The 16,609-nt window shown below is 53.4% G+C and overlaps 3 protein-coding genes across 4 annotated transcripts; all 3 read right to left on the bottom strand.

Moving 5' to 3' along the window:
• Positions 1-275: 275 nt before the first annotated feature.
• CLDND2 (claudin domain containing 2) lies at positions 276-1,599 on the bottom strand. The gene is made up of 4 exons (XM_065899531.1): positions 1,431-1,599; positions 943-1,080; positions 609-725; positions 276-349 (listed from the first exon to the last, which is right to left on the bottom strand). The coding sequence occupies exons 1-4, from the start codon at positions 1,597-1,599 to the stop codon at positions 276-278; spliced, it is 498 nt and encodes a 165-aa protein (XP_065755603.1).
• A 2,156-nt stretch (positions 1,600-3,755) lies between these two features.
• NKG7 (natural killer cell granule protein 7) lies at positions 3,756-4,519 on the bottom strand. The gene is made up of 4 exons (XM_065899529.1): positions 4,363-4,519; positions 4,140-4,286; positions 3,918-4,052; positions 3,756-3,814 (listed from the first exon to the last, which is right to left on the bottom strand). The coding sequence occupies exons 1-4, from the start codon at positions 4,517-4,519 to the stop codon at positions 3,756-3,758; spliced, it is 498 nt and encodes a 165-aa protein (XP_065755601.1).
• A 5,849-nt stretch (positions 4,520-10,368) lies between these two features.
• LIM2 (lens intrinsic membrane protein 2) lies at positions 10,369-15,851 on the bottom strand. 2 transcript variants are annotated; one of them, XM_065899143.1, is made up of 4 exons: positions 15,542-15,851; positions 11,857-12,006; positions 10,648-10,782; positions 10,369-10,430 (listed from the first exon to the last, which is right to left on the bottom strand). In XM_065899143.1, exons 1-4 carry the CDS (start codon positions 15,849-15,851, stop codon positions 10,369-10,371), a joined length of 657 nt encoding a protein of 218 aa, XP_065755215.1. The 2 variants fall into 2 exon arrangements, with proteins under 2 accessions (XP_065755215.1, XP_065755216.1); XM_065899144.1 differs by having other exon boundaries at positions 15,677-15,851.
• Positions 15,852-16,609: the final 758 nt, after the last annotated feature.

The raw sequence follows: 16,609 nt of genomic DNA, 5'->3' as shown, positions 1-16,609 counted from the left end.
TCCATGTCTGTGTCCCTACATCCTCTCCACGAGCCCTTGTCCCCTCCTGACCCCACTACCCCCTGTCCCTGTTCCCATCAAAACCCTTGTCCTGTCCATGACCGAATCTCCGTTCCTGTGTCCCCCCATGTCTCCACGTTCCCTATAGGTTCGTGTCCTCACTTCCTCCCTGAGCCTCCAGGTACCCCCGTGTCCGCGTCCTCAGGTCCCCCAGAAAGGCACGTGGAGCCGCGGCAATGGAAACAGTTCCTTTATTCTGCCCCAGGCAGCTGCGGTCATAAGCACACGGGGAATCCACTGATGACATCCGAGCTCTGCATGATCATGTCCGCCAGCAGAAAGCAGAAGCCTGGCGGGAAGGGAATGGAGGGCGGGTGGAGGAGGGTGAGTCCTAGGGCGGATGGTCGGGAGGACCCCGGGGACTGGGGTTTGGGGCTCCAAGGGCGTTTCTGTCGGGTCCGCGGGAGCCCAGAGTGGAGTGTGTTCAGGAGTCCCTGGGAGGTCACTGTGGTGTTTCCTGGGAGGACAGCTGGGGAGTCTCTGCAGGGAGGGGGGGGGGGGGTCCTCGGGGCAGTCTCCTCTCCACCCTCTTCCGTTATCCAGGTTACCCGCGAAAACAGAGAAGGGTAAAGCCAGCCACCCCGAAAAACAGGACCAGGAGAAGACGTCGTTTTTCCCTGCATTCTTCACTGTGTAGCCTGTCATGGCGATCAGCAGCAGCAGGCCTGGGCCCCGCCCACCCGCCAGGTGAGGGTGGCCAGGGGGCTGCACCCAGCCTCACCCTGACCGCGCCCACCGCCTCAGACCACGCCCTTCTTGCCCGCCCTCCCGTCCCTGCTCTACCCCATCTCCCTGGCCCCGCCCCTGACCCTGCCTCTTTAGCTCCTCCCCCTCGGGGCCCCTACCTCCTCCAGCTACCAGGCCCACCCTATGCCATCTCACCGCAGAGGAAGAAGATGGCACTCGTGGTCCGGCCCCGCGATTCGCCCTCCTGGCACAGAATCCGCAGCCCCATCACCAAGCCCACGATGCTGCAGCCCGCCGCCAGCACCATGCACGCCCCGGTCACCGCCAGCATGGCTGGGGAGAGCGGGCCGCATCAACCCCGCTGGCGCCGCTCCTGGCCACCACCCCCATCCGCCGGCTCCGAGCTGGGAGCAGAGTCAGGGTTTTGGATGGGGACTTGGAAGTTACATCGTGAGCGGCGGTTAATGTTGCAACAGGGAGGCAGGTCCCCGAGTTGGGGTTCCTGGTGGCCTGGTCACGGAGGGACAGCTGGATCTTAGGCCGAAGTGGAAGGGCTGGGGGCGGGGGCACCGCAGGATGTGCCCGGCTGTAGTGTCAGGAGAGGGGGCCAGCTGTGGTCAGTGCTGGGGGGCTGTCTGTCCAGTAGGGGGGGAGGGTCTGACAGCTGGGCGGCGGGGCCTCACTCTGGCAGGAGATGTTGGAGCAGGTGCCCCCGCTGCACTCCTGCCACAGGCCACTGTAGCCCCCAGAGTAGCGGATCCAGTAGTTGGTGGCCATGGACAGAATGGTGAGGATGTTGGCCAAGAAGCCCAGCAAGATGCCCCCGCTTTGAAGGCTGCGCTTCACCCCCATGCCAGGGAGGCTGCTGCCGAGGACCACACAGGCAGGATTGGCCAACGCTCCTCCCACCCCCAGGTCCCTGAGACCCCCTCTTGCATGTCCCTCCATATCCCAGATGGCTACCCCTGCACCCCTGCCTGGTGCCCCTACTTCTGGGACCACCCCCCTCAGGCCCCTCCCAGACCCAAGACCACCTGCCCCCTCAGGCATCACTGCTTAGGAACCTCTGCCTTCCAGAGACCTCCATCCCCCAGTGGACGTGACTTTGGCCTGTCCCTTGCCTTCCCCACCACACACCCACCTAAAGGACTCACCCACAGCTCCCAGGGCTTCTCAGACAGAGCCCAGAGGGTGGGGGAAGGGAGACTGGGTCTCTGTGAGGCAGCAGGAGTTCCAGAACCCCCTTCTCTAGTGGCCATTTAAAGAGATAACCACCCACCCACCCATACACACACACACACACACACACACACACACACACACACACACAGAAGCAGCTCTTCTGGCAAACTGACAGCTCAGAGTCAGGTGGCAAGTCTGGGGGACCCTGAGGGCCATGACATGGTAGCCCGTGTCCTAGAAGCTGCTCTTCCCTTGACCCCATAAGCTCTCCTGGTCCCCAGCTCTCTGTGCCCTCCCAGGCCCCCATGCAGCCTCCTGCCCCTCCCTCCACTTCTCAAGGCCGGTTCTCCTGGAGAACTCCATTCTGCATCTTCTTGCCAGGTGAGCTCCAGTGACCACTGATGCTCTGAGAGCATCGCACACTGCATCTCCAGCCCAGGTCCTCACCTGCTTCTGACCATCTCCCAGACCCTGACACCCAACCACATCCCCATTCATCTCAGCATCTTCCACCAAACCAGGGAGGACACCATCACCCCATCCAGTTAGTTGGACCACACCCCTGGGCACTATCCTCGCCCTCTTCCTGCCCCTCACCCTACAAAGCCCTTGGATCCCTGAGTCCAGTTCCTCCCACCCCCTGAAACTTTCTGGCTCCTTTCCTCCTTTCCCTCTCATGCCCTGGCCCCAGTGCACCCTTGTCCTGTCTCATGTCCCGCCTGTTGGATTGCCAAGCTCTTCTCTCCCCTTCAAGCCTCCCCCATGGGCCCCAGAAGGAGCTTTCTGGCACCCAGGCCAGACGCTGTCCCTCCCCTGCTCACACCCTTAGCTCTCCATCACCCTCAAGAGACAGTCAACTGCTGGGCTAGAGGTGCTGCCTCCTACCCGCCTCTCCATCCCCATTTCCCCTCCCGCTCACCTTCTACAGTGGACCACAGAGCACTATTCTCCATCCCCTGAGAACTCCCAGCCTCTCCACGCCTTCACCGTAGGGTCCCTCTGCCTGCATTACCTTCTCTCGGCCCTGGAGAAGTTCCTAAACACCGTCTCCCCAGAAAGCTCACCTCCACACCACACCCCTCCTCCAGACACAGGCAGTCTTCCTGCCACACCTGCCCTGGGCTCTGCCTGCCCCCACTGGACTTGGAGCCCCTGGCGGGCAGGGCCTGATCTGACTCACCTCAGCATCCCCAGTGGGAGGCCCTGCAGAAAGGATGCATTCAGGAAAAGCCAGCTGAAAGAGTGAATTTGTTCTTTTTCTTTCTTTATTTTTTTTTTTGGCTGCATCCCGCGGCTTGCGGGTTCTTAGTTCCCTGACCAGGGATTGAACCCGTGTCCCCTGCAGTGGAAGCACGGATTCCTAACCTCTGGACCGCCAGGGAAATCCCAAGAGTGAATTTATTAATGAAATGAGGAAGGCGCGCTAAGGGTGACAAAATCAGAAGGGGCAAAAGAAAAGAGCTAAAGGGAGGAAGACAAAGGGAAGAAAAGAGATAGAGGATGGAGAGACAAGGGCCCTGGGGCCATGCCCGAGCCCACACTGGTTCCCACTCTGGTGGGAGCATCTCTAGGGCAGGGCAGGTAGCAGGACTGACTCCTCTCTGGGTGCCCAGTGTCATCCGCCGTGGAGCTGCAGTGTCGTTGGCTTCTGTTGTGGTAGCATTAACCTCAGAATAACCAGATCCCAGCAAATTTTTGTTGAATGAATGAAGACACAAAGGAAAGAGCTTGCAGACGCTGGGAGTCAGGGCAAGAAGGAGAGCCAGCTGTTTTCATGGTTCCTGATGACACCTTCAGAGAATGGAGTGCCAAAGCCATCCTGTGGTTCACATGGCCTCATAGCCAGGCCGGTGGGCCCTGTAGTGAGCTCCCAGACTCAGGCCACCTGGGTTGGCAGAGAGAAGTTAAACCCTTGCTCCTGCCCTGCTCCCTCAGAGCCCCCAGCTGGGCCCCTATCCACCCCTGGAACTCCCCAGGGCAACAGTCACCTGCACAGAGAAAGAGGACAGCTGAAACCCAGCCCAGGTAGAAGGACCAGGAGAAGAAGGAGTGGATCTGGGGGTGTCCAGGCTGCTTCCACCGCTCGATAGTGTAGACCACCATGGCCACTAGCAGGGAGAGGGCTGGGGACGGAGACAAGAAGGATGGCTCAGCCCCTCCGCGAAAACTCACCAGGTCCCAGCGCCCCAAGCGCAGCCCGGAGTCCTTACCTGCGGCAAAGGCTATGAAGGTCGAGACAATGGGGCCGCGTCCAGGGGCAGACAGTGAAGGGATGCAGGACATGACCAGAAAGCTCACAGAGATCAGGCCCCCCAGGACAGCCAGAATGCAGAAGCTCTGTGTCACGTGGATATAGCCTGCTCAGAGACGGGACCGCTAAGTGCCCGTCCCCTCAGGCCCTTCCCCACCCCAAGAGAGACCGCTCCCCCTTACCTTCTACTGAGCCCTCATCTCCCCTTGGCCAGAGGCCCGAGTGAGACAAGGAGCTGGGCCCCTCGGCCACAAACCAGAAATTCGTGCTCAGAGCCACCAAGAGAGACAACAGGCCCAGGGAGCTAGTGAGCAGGGCCAGGGACCGGCAGGGCTCCATGGGGGCGAAGGCTGGGTTTCTGGGTCCTGGGTGATGAAAAGCCAGGTGATCCAGATTCCTGGGTCTCTGAGAAAGGAGGAAGCTCTGCCCCCTGGACTCCTGGGAGATTCGAGCAGTTGGGGCAGCTGGGGGACCTGTGGTCCTTCAGATCAGATTAGTTTGGTCTCACCCAGTTCCTGGCAGTTGACTCTCGTCACACATCCTCTCTTCCCGGCTTGCATCGGCACCCGCCCCCCACCCCTTGAGGTTCTCCTCCCAGTATATGGTGGGGGGAGGGCCCTGGAGATGTCACATTGTCAGTGGTTTGGGTGGGTGGAGTGTGTCTCTACAGCCCCCTCGGAGCCCTCCACACCAGAGGGGGCTTCCTGTAAGAGGTGAGAGAGAGGCTTGGGAGGCCCAGAGGTGGGGTGTGGTGAGTGAGGCCAAGGTGTGAGTTAAATGGGAGGAGGAGGTGTAGCCAGAGGGGACAGTTGGGGGATGCATCATTCTTTCCTGTGGGTTCTGCAACCTTCCGTTCTGGCAGACGGGGGCCCCAATTCTAGGGTCTCCATAAAAGGAGGGGCAAGGAGGCTAGGATGCTTGGGGCTGAAGGAGGAAGCTGCTAGGAAGCCTAGACTCCAGGTCCTGAGCGTGGGGACACAGACTCCCGGCTCCTTACTTAGAGCTTATGCCCAGGGCAGGAAAACAGCGATCGCAATTTTGAAAGTTTGTAGAGGGAAGACACGCCCACATCCTCATCTGATACATGAGTTCACAGTTAGTGCTGTTTCGAGCAAGGCTTTCCGTCTGGTGTGCTTCAACAACAGGATCTGGGTTTCTGTGGTCGGGGAGTGGGAGTTGGGGGGTCAAGGATGTCAGTGCAGGACTTTCTGGCCCTCCCCTCACAGCAGCATCAGAGGTCCTGGGCCCCACCTCAAATAGAAGGTGAAGGTGCCACAGCCCAGGTAGAAGGCCCAGACAAACTTGACCTCTACGAAGCAGGAATGACCTGGAAGAGGACTTCTGTCCCGCAGATGAACTGAGCTAACAGTCCCAGGACAGCTGGTGAAGGGGAGAACCAGAGTGACCCAGGAGGCTCTGTCCTCTTCCTTGGTTGGAGACTCCAGTTTGCAGGCCCCCATCCTTCTCCCAGATGCTCACCAGTGGGGTAACTGGCCGCTCCTGAGAACATGCTCATGAGGACAGGCTCCCAGAAGGGGATCCAGGTCCTGAGCAGCTGGGGTGCCATCCCCAAAATGGCTCCTGTGATTAGCTGCCGGACACGCTTCAGGAAGTCTCAGCTGAGGGCATGTGGTGATCACGTGCACAGACCCATCTGAGATCTTTTTTTCTCCCTCTCTTTTTCTCTTTTGGCCTCACTGCATGGCTTGTGGGATCTTAGTTCCCCAACCAGGGATTGATCCCGGGCCCTCGGCAGTGAAAGAACGGAGTCCTAGCCACTGGACCGCCCGGGAATTCCCCCCATCTGTCATCTTGACCACATCCCAAACCCAACACCATCCTGACCGCAGGCAGCTCCAATCCCATCCTTTCATTTCTTTATTTTATTTATTGGTGTGTGTGTGTGTGTGTGTGTGCCACACCGCATGGTGTGCGGGACCCTAGTTCCCTGACCAGGGATTGAACCCCAGCCCCAGCAGTGAAAGCGCTGAGTCCTAACCTCTGGACCGCCAGGGAAGTCCCTCAGTCTCATCCTTAACCCCAGTTCCAATTCCAAACTCCAGCTCCAACCCCAAATTCAACCCATCCCAATCCCCAAGCTCAATCCCATTGTTAACCCCAGTTCCAACCCATCCCAAACCCCAAACCTAGGGGCTTCCCTGGTGGCACAGTGGTTGGGAGTCTGCCTGCCGATACAGGGGACACGGGTTCGTGCCCCGGTCCGGGAAGATCCCACATGCCGCGGAGCGGCTGGGCCCGTGAGCCATGGCCGCTGAGCCTGCGCGTTCGGAGCCTGTGCCCCGCAATGGAAATGGAAGAGGCCACAACAGTGAGAGGCCCGCGTACCGCCAAAAAAAAAAAAAAAAAAAGGACGTACTGTGTAGCACAGGGAACTCAATATTCTGTAATAACCTATATGGAAAAGATTCTGAAAAAGAATGGATATGTGTATATGTATAACTGAATCACTTAGCTGTACACCTGAAACTAACAGAACATTGTAAATCAACTATACTCCAATATAAAATAAAAATTAAATTTGAAAAAGAAAAAATGAAAAGAAAATCCTTTAGATACTGTGTAGAGAATGGACTGCAGGGGCAGGGATTGGGTGGGGTGTGGGTAAGGGTTGAGGCTGAGCTGGTTAGAAGTCTGTGGCAATAAGCCAGGTGAGACATGATGGTGGCTGGGATCGGGGGTAACCATGGTTGAACAAGAAGGGGTCCAATTCCGAATACATTTTTAAGGTAGAGCCAAAACAATGTGCTAATGAATCAGATGTGAGACGTGACAGAAGGAAAGCTATGGAGGGTGATCCCAATGTTTCTGGCTTGAGCAGCTAGATAAAAATGGACTTGTCGGGCTTCCTTGGTGGCGCAGTGGTTGAGAATCTGCCTGCTAATGCAGGGGACACGGGTTCGAGCCCTGGTCTGGGAGAATCCCACATGCCGTGGAGCAACTAGGCCCGTGAGCCACAACTACTGAGCCTGCGTGTCTGGAGCCTGTGCTCCACAACAAGAGAGGCCCACACACCGCGATGAAGAGTGGCCCCCGCTTGCCACAACTAGAGAAAGCCCTCGCACAGAAACGAAGACCCAACACAGCAAAAATAAATAAAATAAATTAATTTTTTTTTTAAAAAGAAAAAAAACCTTAAAAAAATTTAAAACAAAAATAGACTTGTCATTTACTAAGTTGGGGGAGACCATGGGAGGAGCAGATAGATGCAGGGTGTGAGAGAGTTCAGGAGCTCAACTTCAGATATGTGAAAACTGAGATGCCTCTTCTTTTCAGGTGGAAATGTTGAGTAAGTAGTTGGAGATACGAGTCTGAAGTTATAACATCATTATTATTGCTAGAGTCAGCCCCTATAAATATGATTCCTGGAATAAGTCTCAGGAAATATTTCTACTTAAATAGGCCTCAATAAATTATAATCAGTTGATATTATTACTAGAGGAAGCCTCTATAAATATAGTATTTTGGTTATTTGAGGAGGTCCCAATAAATATTTCTAGGGAGTAAGCCTCTATTAATATAACAGTTCCTAGCCTAGGCTGTAATAAATATTCTTATTATTGGAATTAGCCTCCCTAAATAACCTTATTATTTCATGATAAGCTTTAGTAAATCTCATGGCAGTTGGCACGAGTTTGTTGAATGAACTAATGAATGAGGGAGTGAAGAGAAGATCAAAGTCACGAATGATGGATGAAGAGGCAGGTGCAGGACGAGGTGCAGATCAGACTTCTGGTGTTTCTCCTTGGAAGGGTCCATCCAGGGAGGGGCCAGGAGGCTGGGAGAGCCAACTGGGGATGGTGCGAGTGGGCCAGGAGGTTGTTTTTCCACAGTTGTTCCTGGTTTTTTTTTTTGGCCGCGCTGGGCAGCATGTGGGATCTGAGTTTCCAGGCTGAATTCGCTCAGTGGCGTTTTGGAGGGCTCCGAGGAGCTCTGGTTGTCTCAGCACAGAAAGAATTCAGTGAGAGGCAAAGTGAGGAGATAAGAAGCGAATCATTAGATTATTAGACTAGCATGCTTGTGAGGCTTACAAGTGGGTGGGCGAGAGGGTGCCGCCCCCAGAACTTAGTGGGCTCCTGTTTTATAATCAAAGGAAAAGTGGGGAGGGGGAGAAGACCACCTCCTTCCTCATTCTTGAGTAGACGTCATGCTTCCATCATCAGCTCCGCCTCCAGGTTGGGCAGGGGAGTTTTTTTATCCCTACACGGTCAAGCCAGGACTGTCATGGCACTACGGAAAAATTATTTCAGGTCTCAGTACAATGAGGGTCCTTCACTTTGAAATATCACCTTTCCATAAATTATTGCCTTTTATGTGTGCAGAGAGAATGTCATGGGGGTTATTAACTTACTGAGCTCACTGGACAGGATGTGGGTCTCACGCCACCATTGTTTTATTGTTTGGGGCATGTCTCATGCTTCTGTCACACGGTTTTGTTGCTAAGCGAGCCTGCTTGGTTTTGTGGTTACGCAAACCTGCTTTCTTAAGTGATCATTAACTTATAGGGTCTCCCATACTTTTTCTTTACTTACAATCCCCTAGTGTAAGTAAATCCTCTATTTAACTAATCCTCTATTTAATTACCTACTTTGTCCCTTTATTCTGTCCCTATCATGACCAGGGATAGAACCCATGCCCCCGGCATTGGGAGTGTGGAGTCTTAACCACTGGACCACCGGGGAAGTTCCACAGATCTTTTCATTTATCGTGTTATCCTACTGTGATATTATGTTTTATAATAAATATATATTGGGTCTTTGTCCCCACTTCTGGCATAGGGATCCTTAAACTCTTGGAATTTCCTAAGTTGTGAGAGTGAGGGGAACCAACCACCGCTGATTAGAGGGTCAGAAATTGCAGTCCCACCCCTTGACCTCCTGGGAGGGGAGAGAAGTTGGAGATTGAGTTCAACCACCAACGGCCAATGACTTAATCGATCATAGCTATGTAATGAAGTCTCCAGAAAAACCCAGAAGGAGAGGATTCAGAGAGCTTCCGGGCTGGTGGACACGTGCTTTCTGGGGGAGAGTGACCTACTTGGAGAGAGCATGGAAGCTCCACACCTCTTCTCACTTACCTTGACCTGTGCATCTCTTCCATCTGCCTGTTTTTTTGTTTGTTTGTCTGGGTTTTTTTGCGATACGCGGGCCTCTCACTGTTTGTGGCCTCTCCCGTTGTGGAGCACAGGCTCCGGACGCGCAGGCTCAGCGGCCATGGCTCACGGGGCCAGCCACTCCGTGGCATGTGGGATCTTCCCGGACCGGGGCACGAACCCGTGTCCCCTGCATCAGCAGGCGGACTCTCAACCACTGCGCCACCAGGGAAGCCCCATCTGGCTGCTTTGAGTTATATCCTTTTATGAAAAACTGGTGATCTAGTAAGTAAAATGTTTCCCTGAGTTCTGTGAGCTGCTCTAGCAAATTAATGGAACCCAAGGAGGGGGTTGTTGGGACCTCTAGTCTATTGTTGGTTGCTCAGAAGCACAAGTGACAAGCTGGGCTTGTGATTGGCATCTGAAGTGGGAGGCGCGGTCTTCTACGGCTGTGTCTTTAACTTGTGTGATCTAACGCTTTCTCTAGGTAGATCGTGTCAGAATTGAGTTACTCGCTTGGTGGTGTGGGGAAAAAACACACCCATCAGAATTGGACCTACACATTGGTTTCCTAGCAGTTGAACCCAGGGACTTCCCTGACGGTCCAGTGGTTAGGACTCCACACTTCCACTGCAGGGGGCCCAGGTTCGATCCCTAGTGGGAGAACTAAGATCCCACACGTCGAGGGGTTCAGCCAAAAAAAAAAAAAGGTGAACCTAGTAGGGTGGGGACTGTGAAATTTATCTCTGTGCCCATCTCTCCTACAGGAACTGAGCAGGCAGGCCTACTATAATGCCACCACCCCTGCCCCATTCACCACACTTCACCCCTCTTTCTCTCCACTCGAACGCCTCAGGGACCACACTTCAGTAGTTTCTGTCAGTTTTATTAAACTCCAAAAAGTCTCTCTAATGGATATTCCATTTCTCTAACAACCCCCCTGGTGGCTGGGGCCTTGGGTCTCCTCAACTGCCTCCACCAGGCCCCAGGAACCAGGATTTCAGGCCTCTAGACCCACTGCCTCCTCTTCAGTGACCTGACTTTGACGTCCAGATGAAGTCGGGGCACACATTTGGGTTCAGCGGGGAGTGGACAGGCGCCGACATTCATTCATCCGGTAGGCACACATGTAGAAAATTCCTGCGCGAGAAGAGATCCCGGTTGACCCCGCCCAGCCCCCCATCAGCCCTCCCAGCCCCTGCTCCCAGCCCAAGACACAGACACAGCATCCCCTTTCTCCCTGGTGTCCACAGGGCTTGGAGTCTGCCTTCTGGTTCAGTGCCGGGGGCGCCTGTGTGAGATCCCCCACCCCATCATCTCACCCGGACACTGGCCTTTCCACCCCCAAACCCAGTACCTGCAAAGAAGGTCATGAGCAGGGCTACCCAGCCCAGGATGTAGGACCAGGAAAAGCGCCAATCCCCGAAGCGGCGACCGAGGAAGCTGACGGTGACTCCAGTGTAAATGGCCAAGGCCAGCAGGACGAAAAATGCTGGAGAGAGAGGTCGGGGGTGGGGGGTGGGGTGGGAATGGGGATGGAGGCGGGTTTGGAGATGGGGGGGGAATTAATAAATTGAGAAGGGGGTATGGGTGCAGGTAGGGATAGGGTGAGGATGGGGGTTGAGTTGAAAGTGGGAGTAAAAATGAATGAGGGGTAGGGTTAGGGTGGGAATGGTGTGGGGTCGTGGTGTGTCATAAAGAATCTGACTGGTCTTTGTCTCTGGTTCCTGGGAGGGAAACTCTAAATCCTTGGAATTTTCTGAGTACTAGGAGTATCTTTGTTGTTCTTGGATCACACCTGAGTTTATGTTGATGATCAGAGATGACTCAGGGATAGGAGCCGGTCAGCAGAAAGACCAGCCGTGGGAATAGAGGGTTGGGGCTTTGAGCCCCAGTCCAACCTCTGGGGAGGAAAGGGGAGCTGGAGATAGAGTTCAATCACATGGCCAGTGATTCATGCCCTTGTAATGAAACTCCAGTAGAAATGCTGGATGCTGGCGGTCACTGGAGCTCCCCGTTTGGTGAATGCATGGATGTGCTGACGAGCCCTAATTCTGCAGGGAGAGTGCATGGAAACTCCATGTTCAGGACCCCTCTCCGGCTTCACGCTAGGCACCTCTTTAGTTGGCTGGTCTTGAGTTGTACTCTTTATAATAAAACTGTTAAGTATTATGCTTTCCTGAGTTCTGTGAGTTATTCTAGCACGTTTCTGAACCTGAGCAGGTCCTGGGAACCCCTGAATCTGTAGCCGATTGGTCAAAAGTACAGGTGAGCTGGGGACCCCAACTGCAGCTGAAGTGGGGGCAGTCCGGTTGGGAACCGTGCCTTTAAACCTGTGGGGTTTGCTGCCAACTCCGGTGGTTATGCCAGAATTGAATGGCAGTACACAGAGCTGGCGTCAGAACTGACTGGCATTAGAAATAGTCCTGAAGTTGTCGTCGAAGGTGGAGGGGGGATTTGGGTGCGGGTGGAGTGGAGTGAGGAACAGTGGGGAATGGAAGTGGTTTTGGGGGTAGAGCTGGAGAGGGAGCTGGGAGGGGGCAGGTGTAGGGGGTGATTCACTCACTGGAGGCGAAAAACACGATGCCCGCAGAGAAGGGCCGGGAGAAGCGGGTGAAAGTGGGCTGCTGAGTGAACGCCACGATGCCCAGGATGATGCCAGAGGTGGCGCACAGGGAGGACAGGATCATGAAGGCCCGGGTGGCATTCCAGTATGCTGTGGGAGCACCCCACAGTCAGTCCTGTGCCTTCCTTGCCCTCAGTGGTGAAGGCTGCTACCTCTGAGGGCAGGAATGCCTCACCCCTCTCTGTATTCCTGACCTAGCTCCTCCTTCACCTCTCTGAAAAGCCCTTCCTCTTCACCTGGCAGACTCCTATTCATCCTCCAAAGCTCGGCTCCCAGATCCCCTCCTCTGGGAAGCATCCCTTCACCCCTCAGGCACCATCCTCACTCCCTGCTCTGGGTTGAGGCTCTCTTTGCCTGTTTCCCTCTCCAGCCTGATTGCTCCCTGAGGACAGGGACCTGGTCGACTCTACACCACAGACACCAGCAGAGGTTTGATTTGCACGTGGGCCTGGAGAAATGCTTGTCCAATGAATGAATGCCAATTTCCCATATCCTCCTGCTACTCACTCTCTATCCTCTCTCCCATGCTCCCTTTCCCTTCCTTCATACCACTTACCCATATTTAGAAATGTCCCATTAATTTATTTCTAACTTGCTTATGATGTCCATCTCTCTCCACTGAGTTCTCAGCTCTGCAAGGGCAAGGGCCTGGCTTTCTCACTCACTGCTGTATCCCCAGCACCTAGTGCCTGGCCCATAATAGGTGTTCAAGAAACATGTCGAATGAATGGAAATGCCCTGGGAGCACTCATCATGACCTCATCTTCCATTTGGCAACTCTCAAGTACGTGCCAGGCTCTCTTCCCATGTGTGATCCTATTTCTTCTTTCCAAGAGCCCTATGCTCTAAGTAATATTTTCATGACCATTTTTCAAGTGAAGGAACGGAGGCTCAGAGAGGTGAAGTGATTTGCTCAAGGTCCCATAATTAGCAGAGGGACTGGAGTTGAAAGCCAAGCTCCACGTCCTCCGTCTTAACTGCTTTGTTATTCTGTCTCTCGGAGAACCCATGACAATTATCACCCGGGGCAGAACTGGGATCCTGCCACTGAAAAAGCCTTAGATCTTTGCAAAATGCAGTCTTTTGTCTTGTGAAAGTCTAGGGGAGAACAATTCCTGGATACTTCTCCACGGATGTTGTTATGGGCTGCTGGGTTGCGTTGTGTCTCCCCTTTCAAGTTCATATGTTCAAGTTCTAATTGCTCCCCCCTCCCCCCACTGCCTCGGAATATGACCTTATTTGGAAATAGGGTCTTTGCAGATGTAAGTAGTTAAGATGAGGTCATACCAGAGTAGGGTGGATTTTTAATCCAATATGATTGGTATCCTCATAAAATGGGGACATTTGGAGACAGGCACAGGCAGGCACACACCCAGGGGAGCATCAGGCAAAAATGAAGGCAGAGATGGGCTGGTGCATTTACAAGCCGAGGAAAACCAAAGATTGCCGGGCAGCCACCAGAAGCTAAGAGACAGGCAGGGAACAGATTCTTCCTCACAGCCCTCAGAAGGAACCAACCTTGCAGAGACCTCGATTTTGGACTTCTAGCCTCCAGATCTGTGAGGCAATAGATTTCTGTTAAGCCACCCAGTTTGTGGTACTTTGTTACGGCAGCCTTAGAAAAGGAATACACGTGCCTCTGGGTATTTAAAAGTCTGGAGGACTTATGGGGGATGTTATAGCCTATTTCTTTCCCATGGTTGGGCTAATGCAGGGGTGGAAAACACAAATGCCTCTGAGGCTTGGCAGCGGCTGTGAATAAAGGCAGGAGACAGCAGGCTGCATGGGGAACATGTATGTACCAGCTATCAGTTATCGGCTTCATCTTTAGAGAAAACCCTCCCTATTCAAATCACAGTGTGGTTTCTGTCTCCTGAGGGGACCCTGACTGGTGTGCCCCATTTGAAGGGGGCATTTGCTTCTCATAACCAGCTGACCATGGGCCTGGAAAAGACAGGCAAAGCTGGATTATTCAAGAAGAGCTGCAAGTCCAGATTTTAATGTAAAAATCTCCAGATTTTTAAAATACTGGTAATGACTTTGGAAACTTAAAAAATGCTATGCATACGCGTCCTGGGTTGGGTTTGGCCTCTGAGAAGCAAACCCAGGACTCCTGCTCTAATTTTGGTGATCGGATTACGTCAGCTAGACAATGGATGAACAAATTAAACCTGCTGTTTGGACAAATACCCAAGAATCAATCGGGGTGGGGTATGTCCCTGAGGCTCTCAGTCTTGTGGTCATGAAGATATCAAATGAAGTTGAAGACCTCCATCCAGCCTCCCTCTCTCCCATCCCCAGCAGAGGGAACTCAGAGTGTCTGCTGATGTTTCCAGTCTGAAGCAGGAGGAATGGTAGAAGTGTGACCAAAGAGACAGCCAGAAATGAAAAGGATGCACGAAGTCAGCCAGATGGGGCTCTGAGACTGGTAGCCCAGGGCAAACCTTCCCACCTCTCCCTGCCTCAGTTTATCCCTCCAGCAAATGGGCAAGTTTGATGAGATGGGGTAGGTGAAATCTGCCACAAGCCTGTCATATCACAGGGCTCAGTGAGGGTTGGCTCCTCTTCCCAACCCCCTCCCCAGAAGAATTGACTTTTTGAGGTCAAGTATCATGTCTTAATTCATAGACACAACGGAACAGCCTCCTTAGCGTTGTTGGGACACCGAAGGGAGTTAATCCAGGCAAAGCGCTTAGAATAGCATGTGGGACACAGTAACAATACATGCCAGTTATTGTTATTATTAATTACTACACTATTATTGGATACAGATAATATAGAACATGTGATATACTATGTATTGTTAATATATTATATAATGTATATTGTATAATATATATTATGTAATATACTATACGACTCTATGCATCTCTCTTTCCATATATATGCACGTATATACATTTGACCCTTGAACAGCACAGGTTTGAACTGTGCAGGTCCACTTACATGAGAATTTTTTTCAATAAATACGTATAGTACTACACTACCCGCGGTTGGTTTAATCCCCAGATGCAGAAGCACAGATACGGAACCGCGGATACGGAGGGCCGACTACATGACTGGAGCATCCAGAGGCTTTGGTATCCACAGCGGGTCCTGGAACCAATTCTCTGTGGTTACTGAGGGACTGAGGGAAGACTGTACATATATACAAATATATATGTATATGGAAAGAGGCACATAGAGGTACATAGTATATTATAATAATATGTATTATATAATATAGATTGCAGGAATCCTATACTGTAAGTACTATTTTTATCTCCATTTTTATGTAATATATACACGTATATATCTACATATACATACAAACACATATATACACATACACATATGTGTTACATGGCTTGCCTCACAGCAAGTATTAAAAAGTATCTCATCCAGTATTAGCAAACTTAGGGTCCGTATTGCTTCTGTATCCTCCTGGTACCTAATATAGTTCTCGACACCTAGTAGATATTTAGAAAATGCTCTTCTGATAACCCCAGCCCCAACTGCTATACCTGACCTCTATTTCATGCCAGGAAATGTCACCTCTCTACTTAACCTCTAAATCGGTACCTCCTGTAATTGTACTAGAAAAAAATGCTGAAATCCCAGTTCTGCCCCTTCCACGCTGAATGACCTTGGGCTGGACGCTTTCCCTCCCCGAGCCACAAGGTTCTCCATCTGCAAAACAGGTGGCCTTTCCACTGTAAGCTTCTGCGCTGCGTGAGGCTCTGACCCCAGGCACAACCCAGACCCTGCCCCGGAGCCTCACCGATGCTCTCCGTCTGCAGGTAGCACTTGCTGCCCAGGCAGTATCGCCACAGGCCCTGGTGGGCGAAGGCCCCCGACAGCCGGTACTGCATCCAGTGGTCTGTCGCCGTGGCCACCACCAGGAGGATGGTCCCCACCCAGGCGCAGAAGAGGCCACCACCCATGAAGCTGTACATGGTGATCTGTGGGTAAAAGGAGAGATGGGGTCGGGAGCTGGATTCCCATGTCCTGGGGGAGAAGGGACCGGGGGTCTAGATTCCTAGTCTGAGGGACAAGAAGCTGGGGCCCTAGACTTCCAGATCCTAGGTGAGGAGGGAGCTGGGGGGCTGGGACATTAGGTCCCAATGAGAGGAAGGAACTGGGCACCTGGATCCCTGGGTCTGGGGGGCAGAGGGAGCTCGGGATCTGGACTCCTGAGTCTGGGGGAGGAGAGGCTGAGAACCTAGACCCTTGGGTCCTGGGGGGAGAAAGGGGCTGGGGGCCTAGACTTCCAGGTCCTAAGCCAGGAAGGGGCTGGTCACTGGGACACCAAGCCTTTGGGGGATGGAGGGGGCCGGGGCCCTGGACTCCCAGGTTCGAGGTGAGGAGGGGGCTAGGGCTAGGACCCCACCAAGTCCCTGCGAGAGAAAGGAGGCCTGGCCGCCTAGATTTAGGGGGAGGAGGGGCCCATGGCTCCCACACCTGGTCCCTACCTGAGGGGCAGAGCCTGCCCTGAACCCTCCGTCTGCCTCGGACCCTCTGTGCAGACTGAGCCCAGTCAGGTCGCTGGCCTCTCTGCTCCCAGGGTCTCCCAAATCCCTTAAGCCTCCCCATACAATGGCCCCACGGCCCAGCAGCTTCCAGCAGGCAGAAGTGCAGTGGTGGCAGACGCCCCAGATGGAATTCGCTGAAGCAGGAATCCAGGCCCTCCCTCCCCACAGCCCCTGGTCCCACC

Source organism: Phocoena phocoena, chromosome 20, assembly GCF_963924675.1.
Source record: "Phocoena phocoena chromosome 20, mPhoPho1.1, whole genome shotgun sequence".
Taxonomy (NCBI): domain Eukaryota; kingdom Metazoa; phylum Chordata; class Mammalia; order Artiodactyla; family Phocoenidae; genus Phocoena; species Phocoena phocoena.
This window is presented reverse-complemented; position numbering and strand designations above follow the sequence as displayed.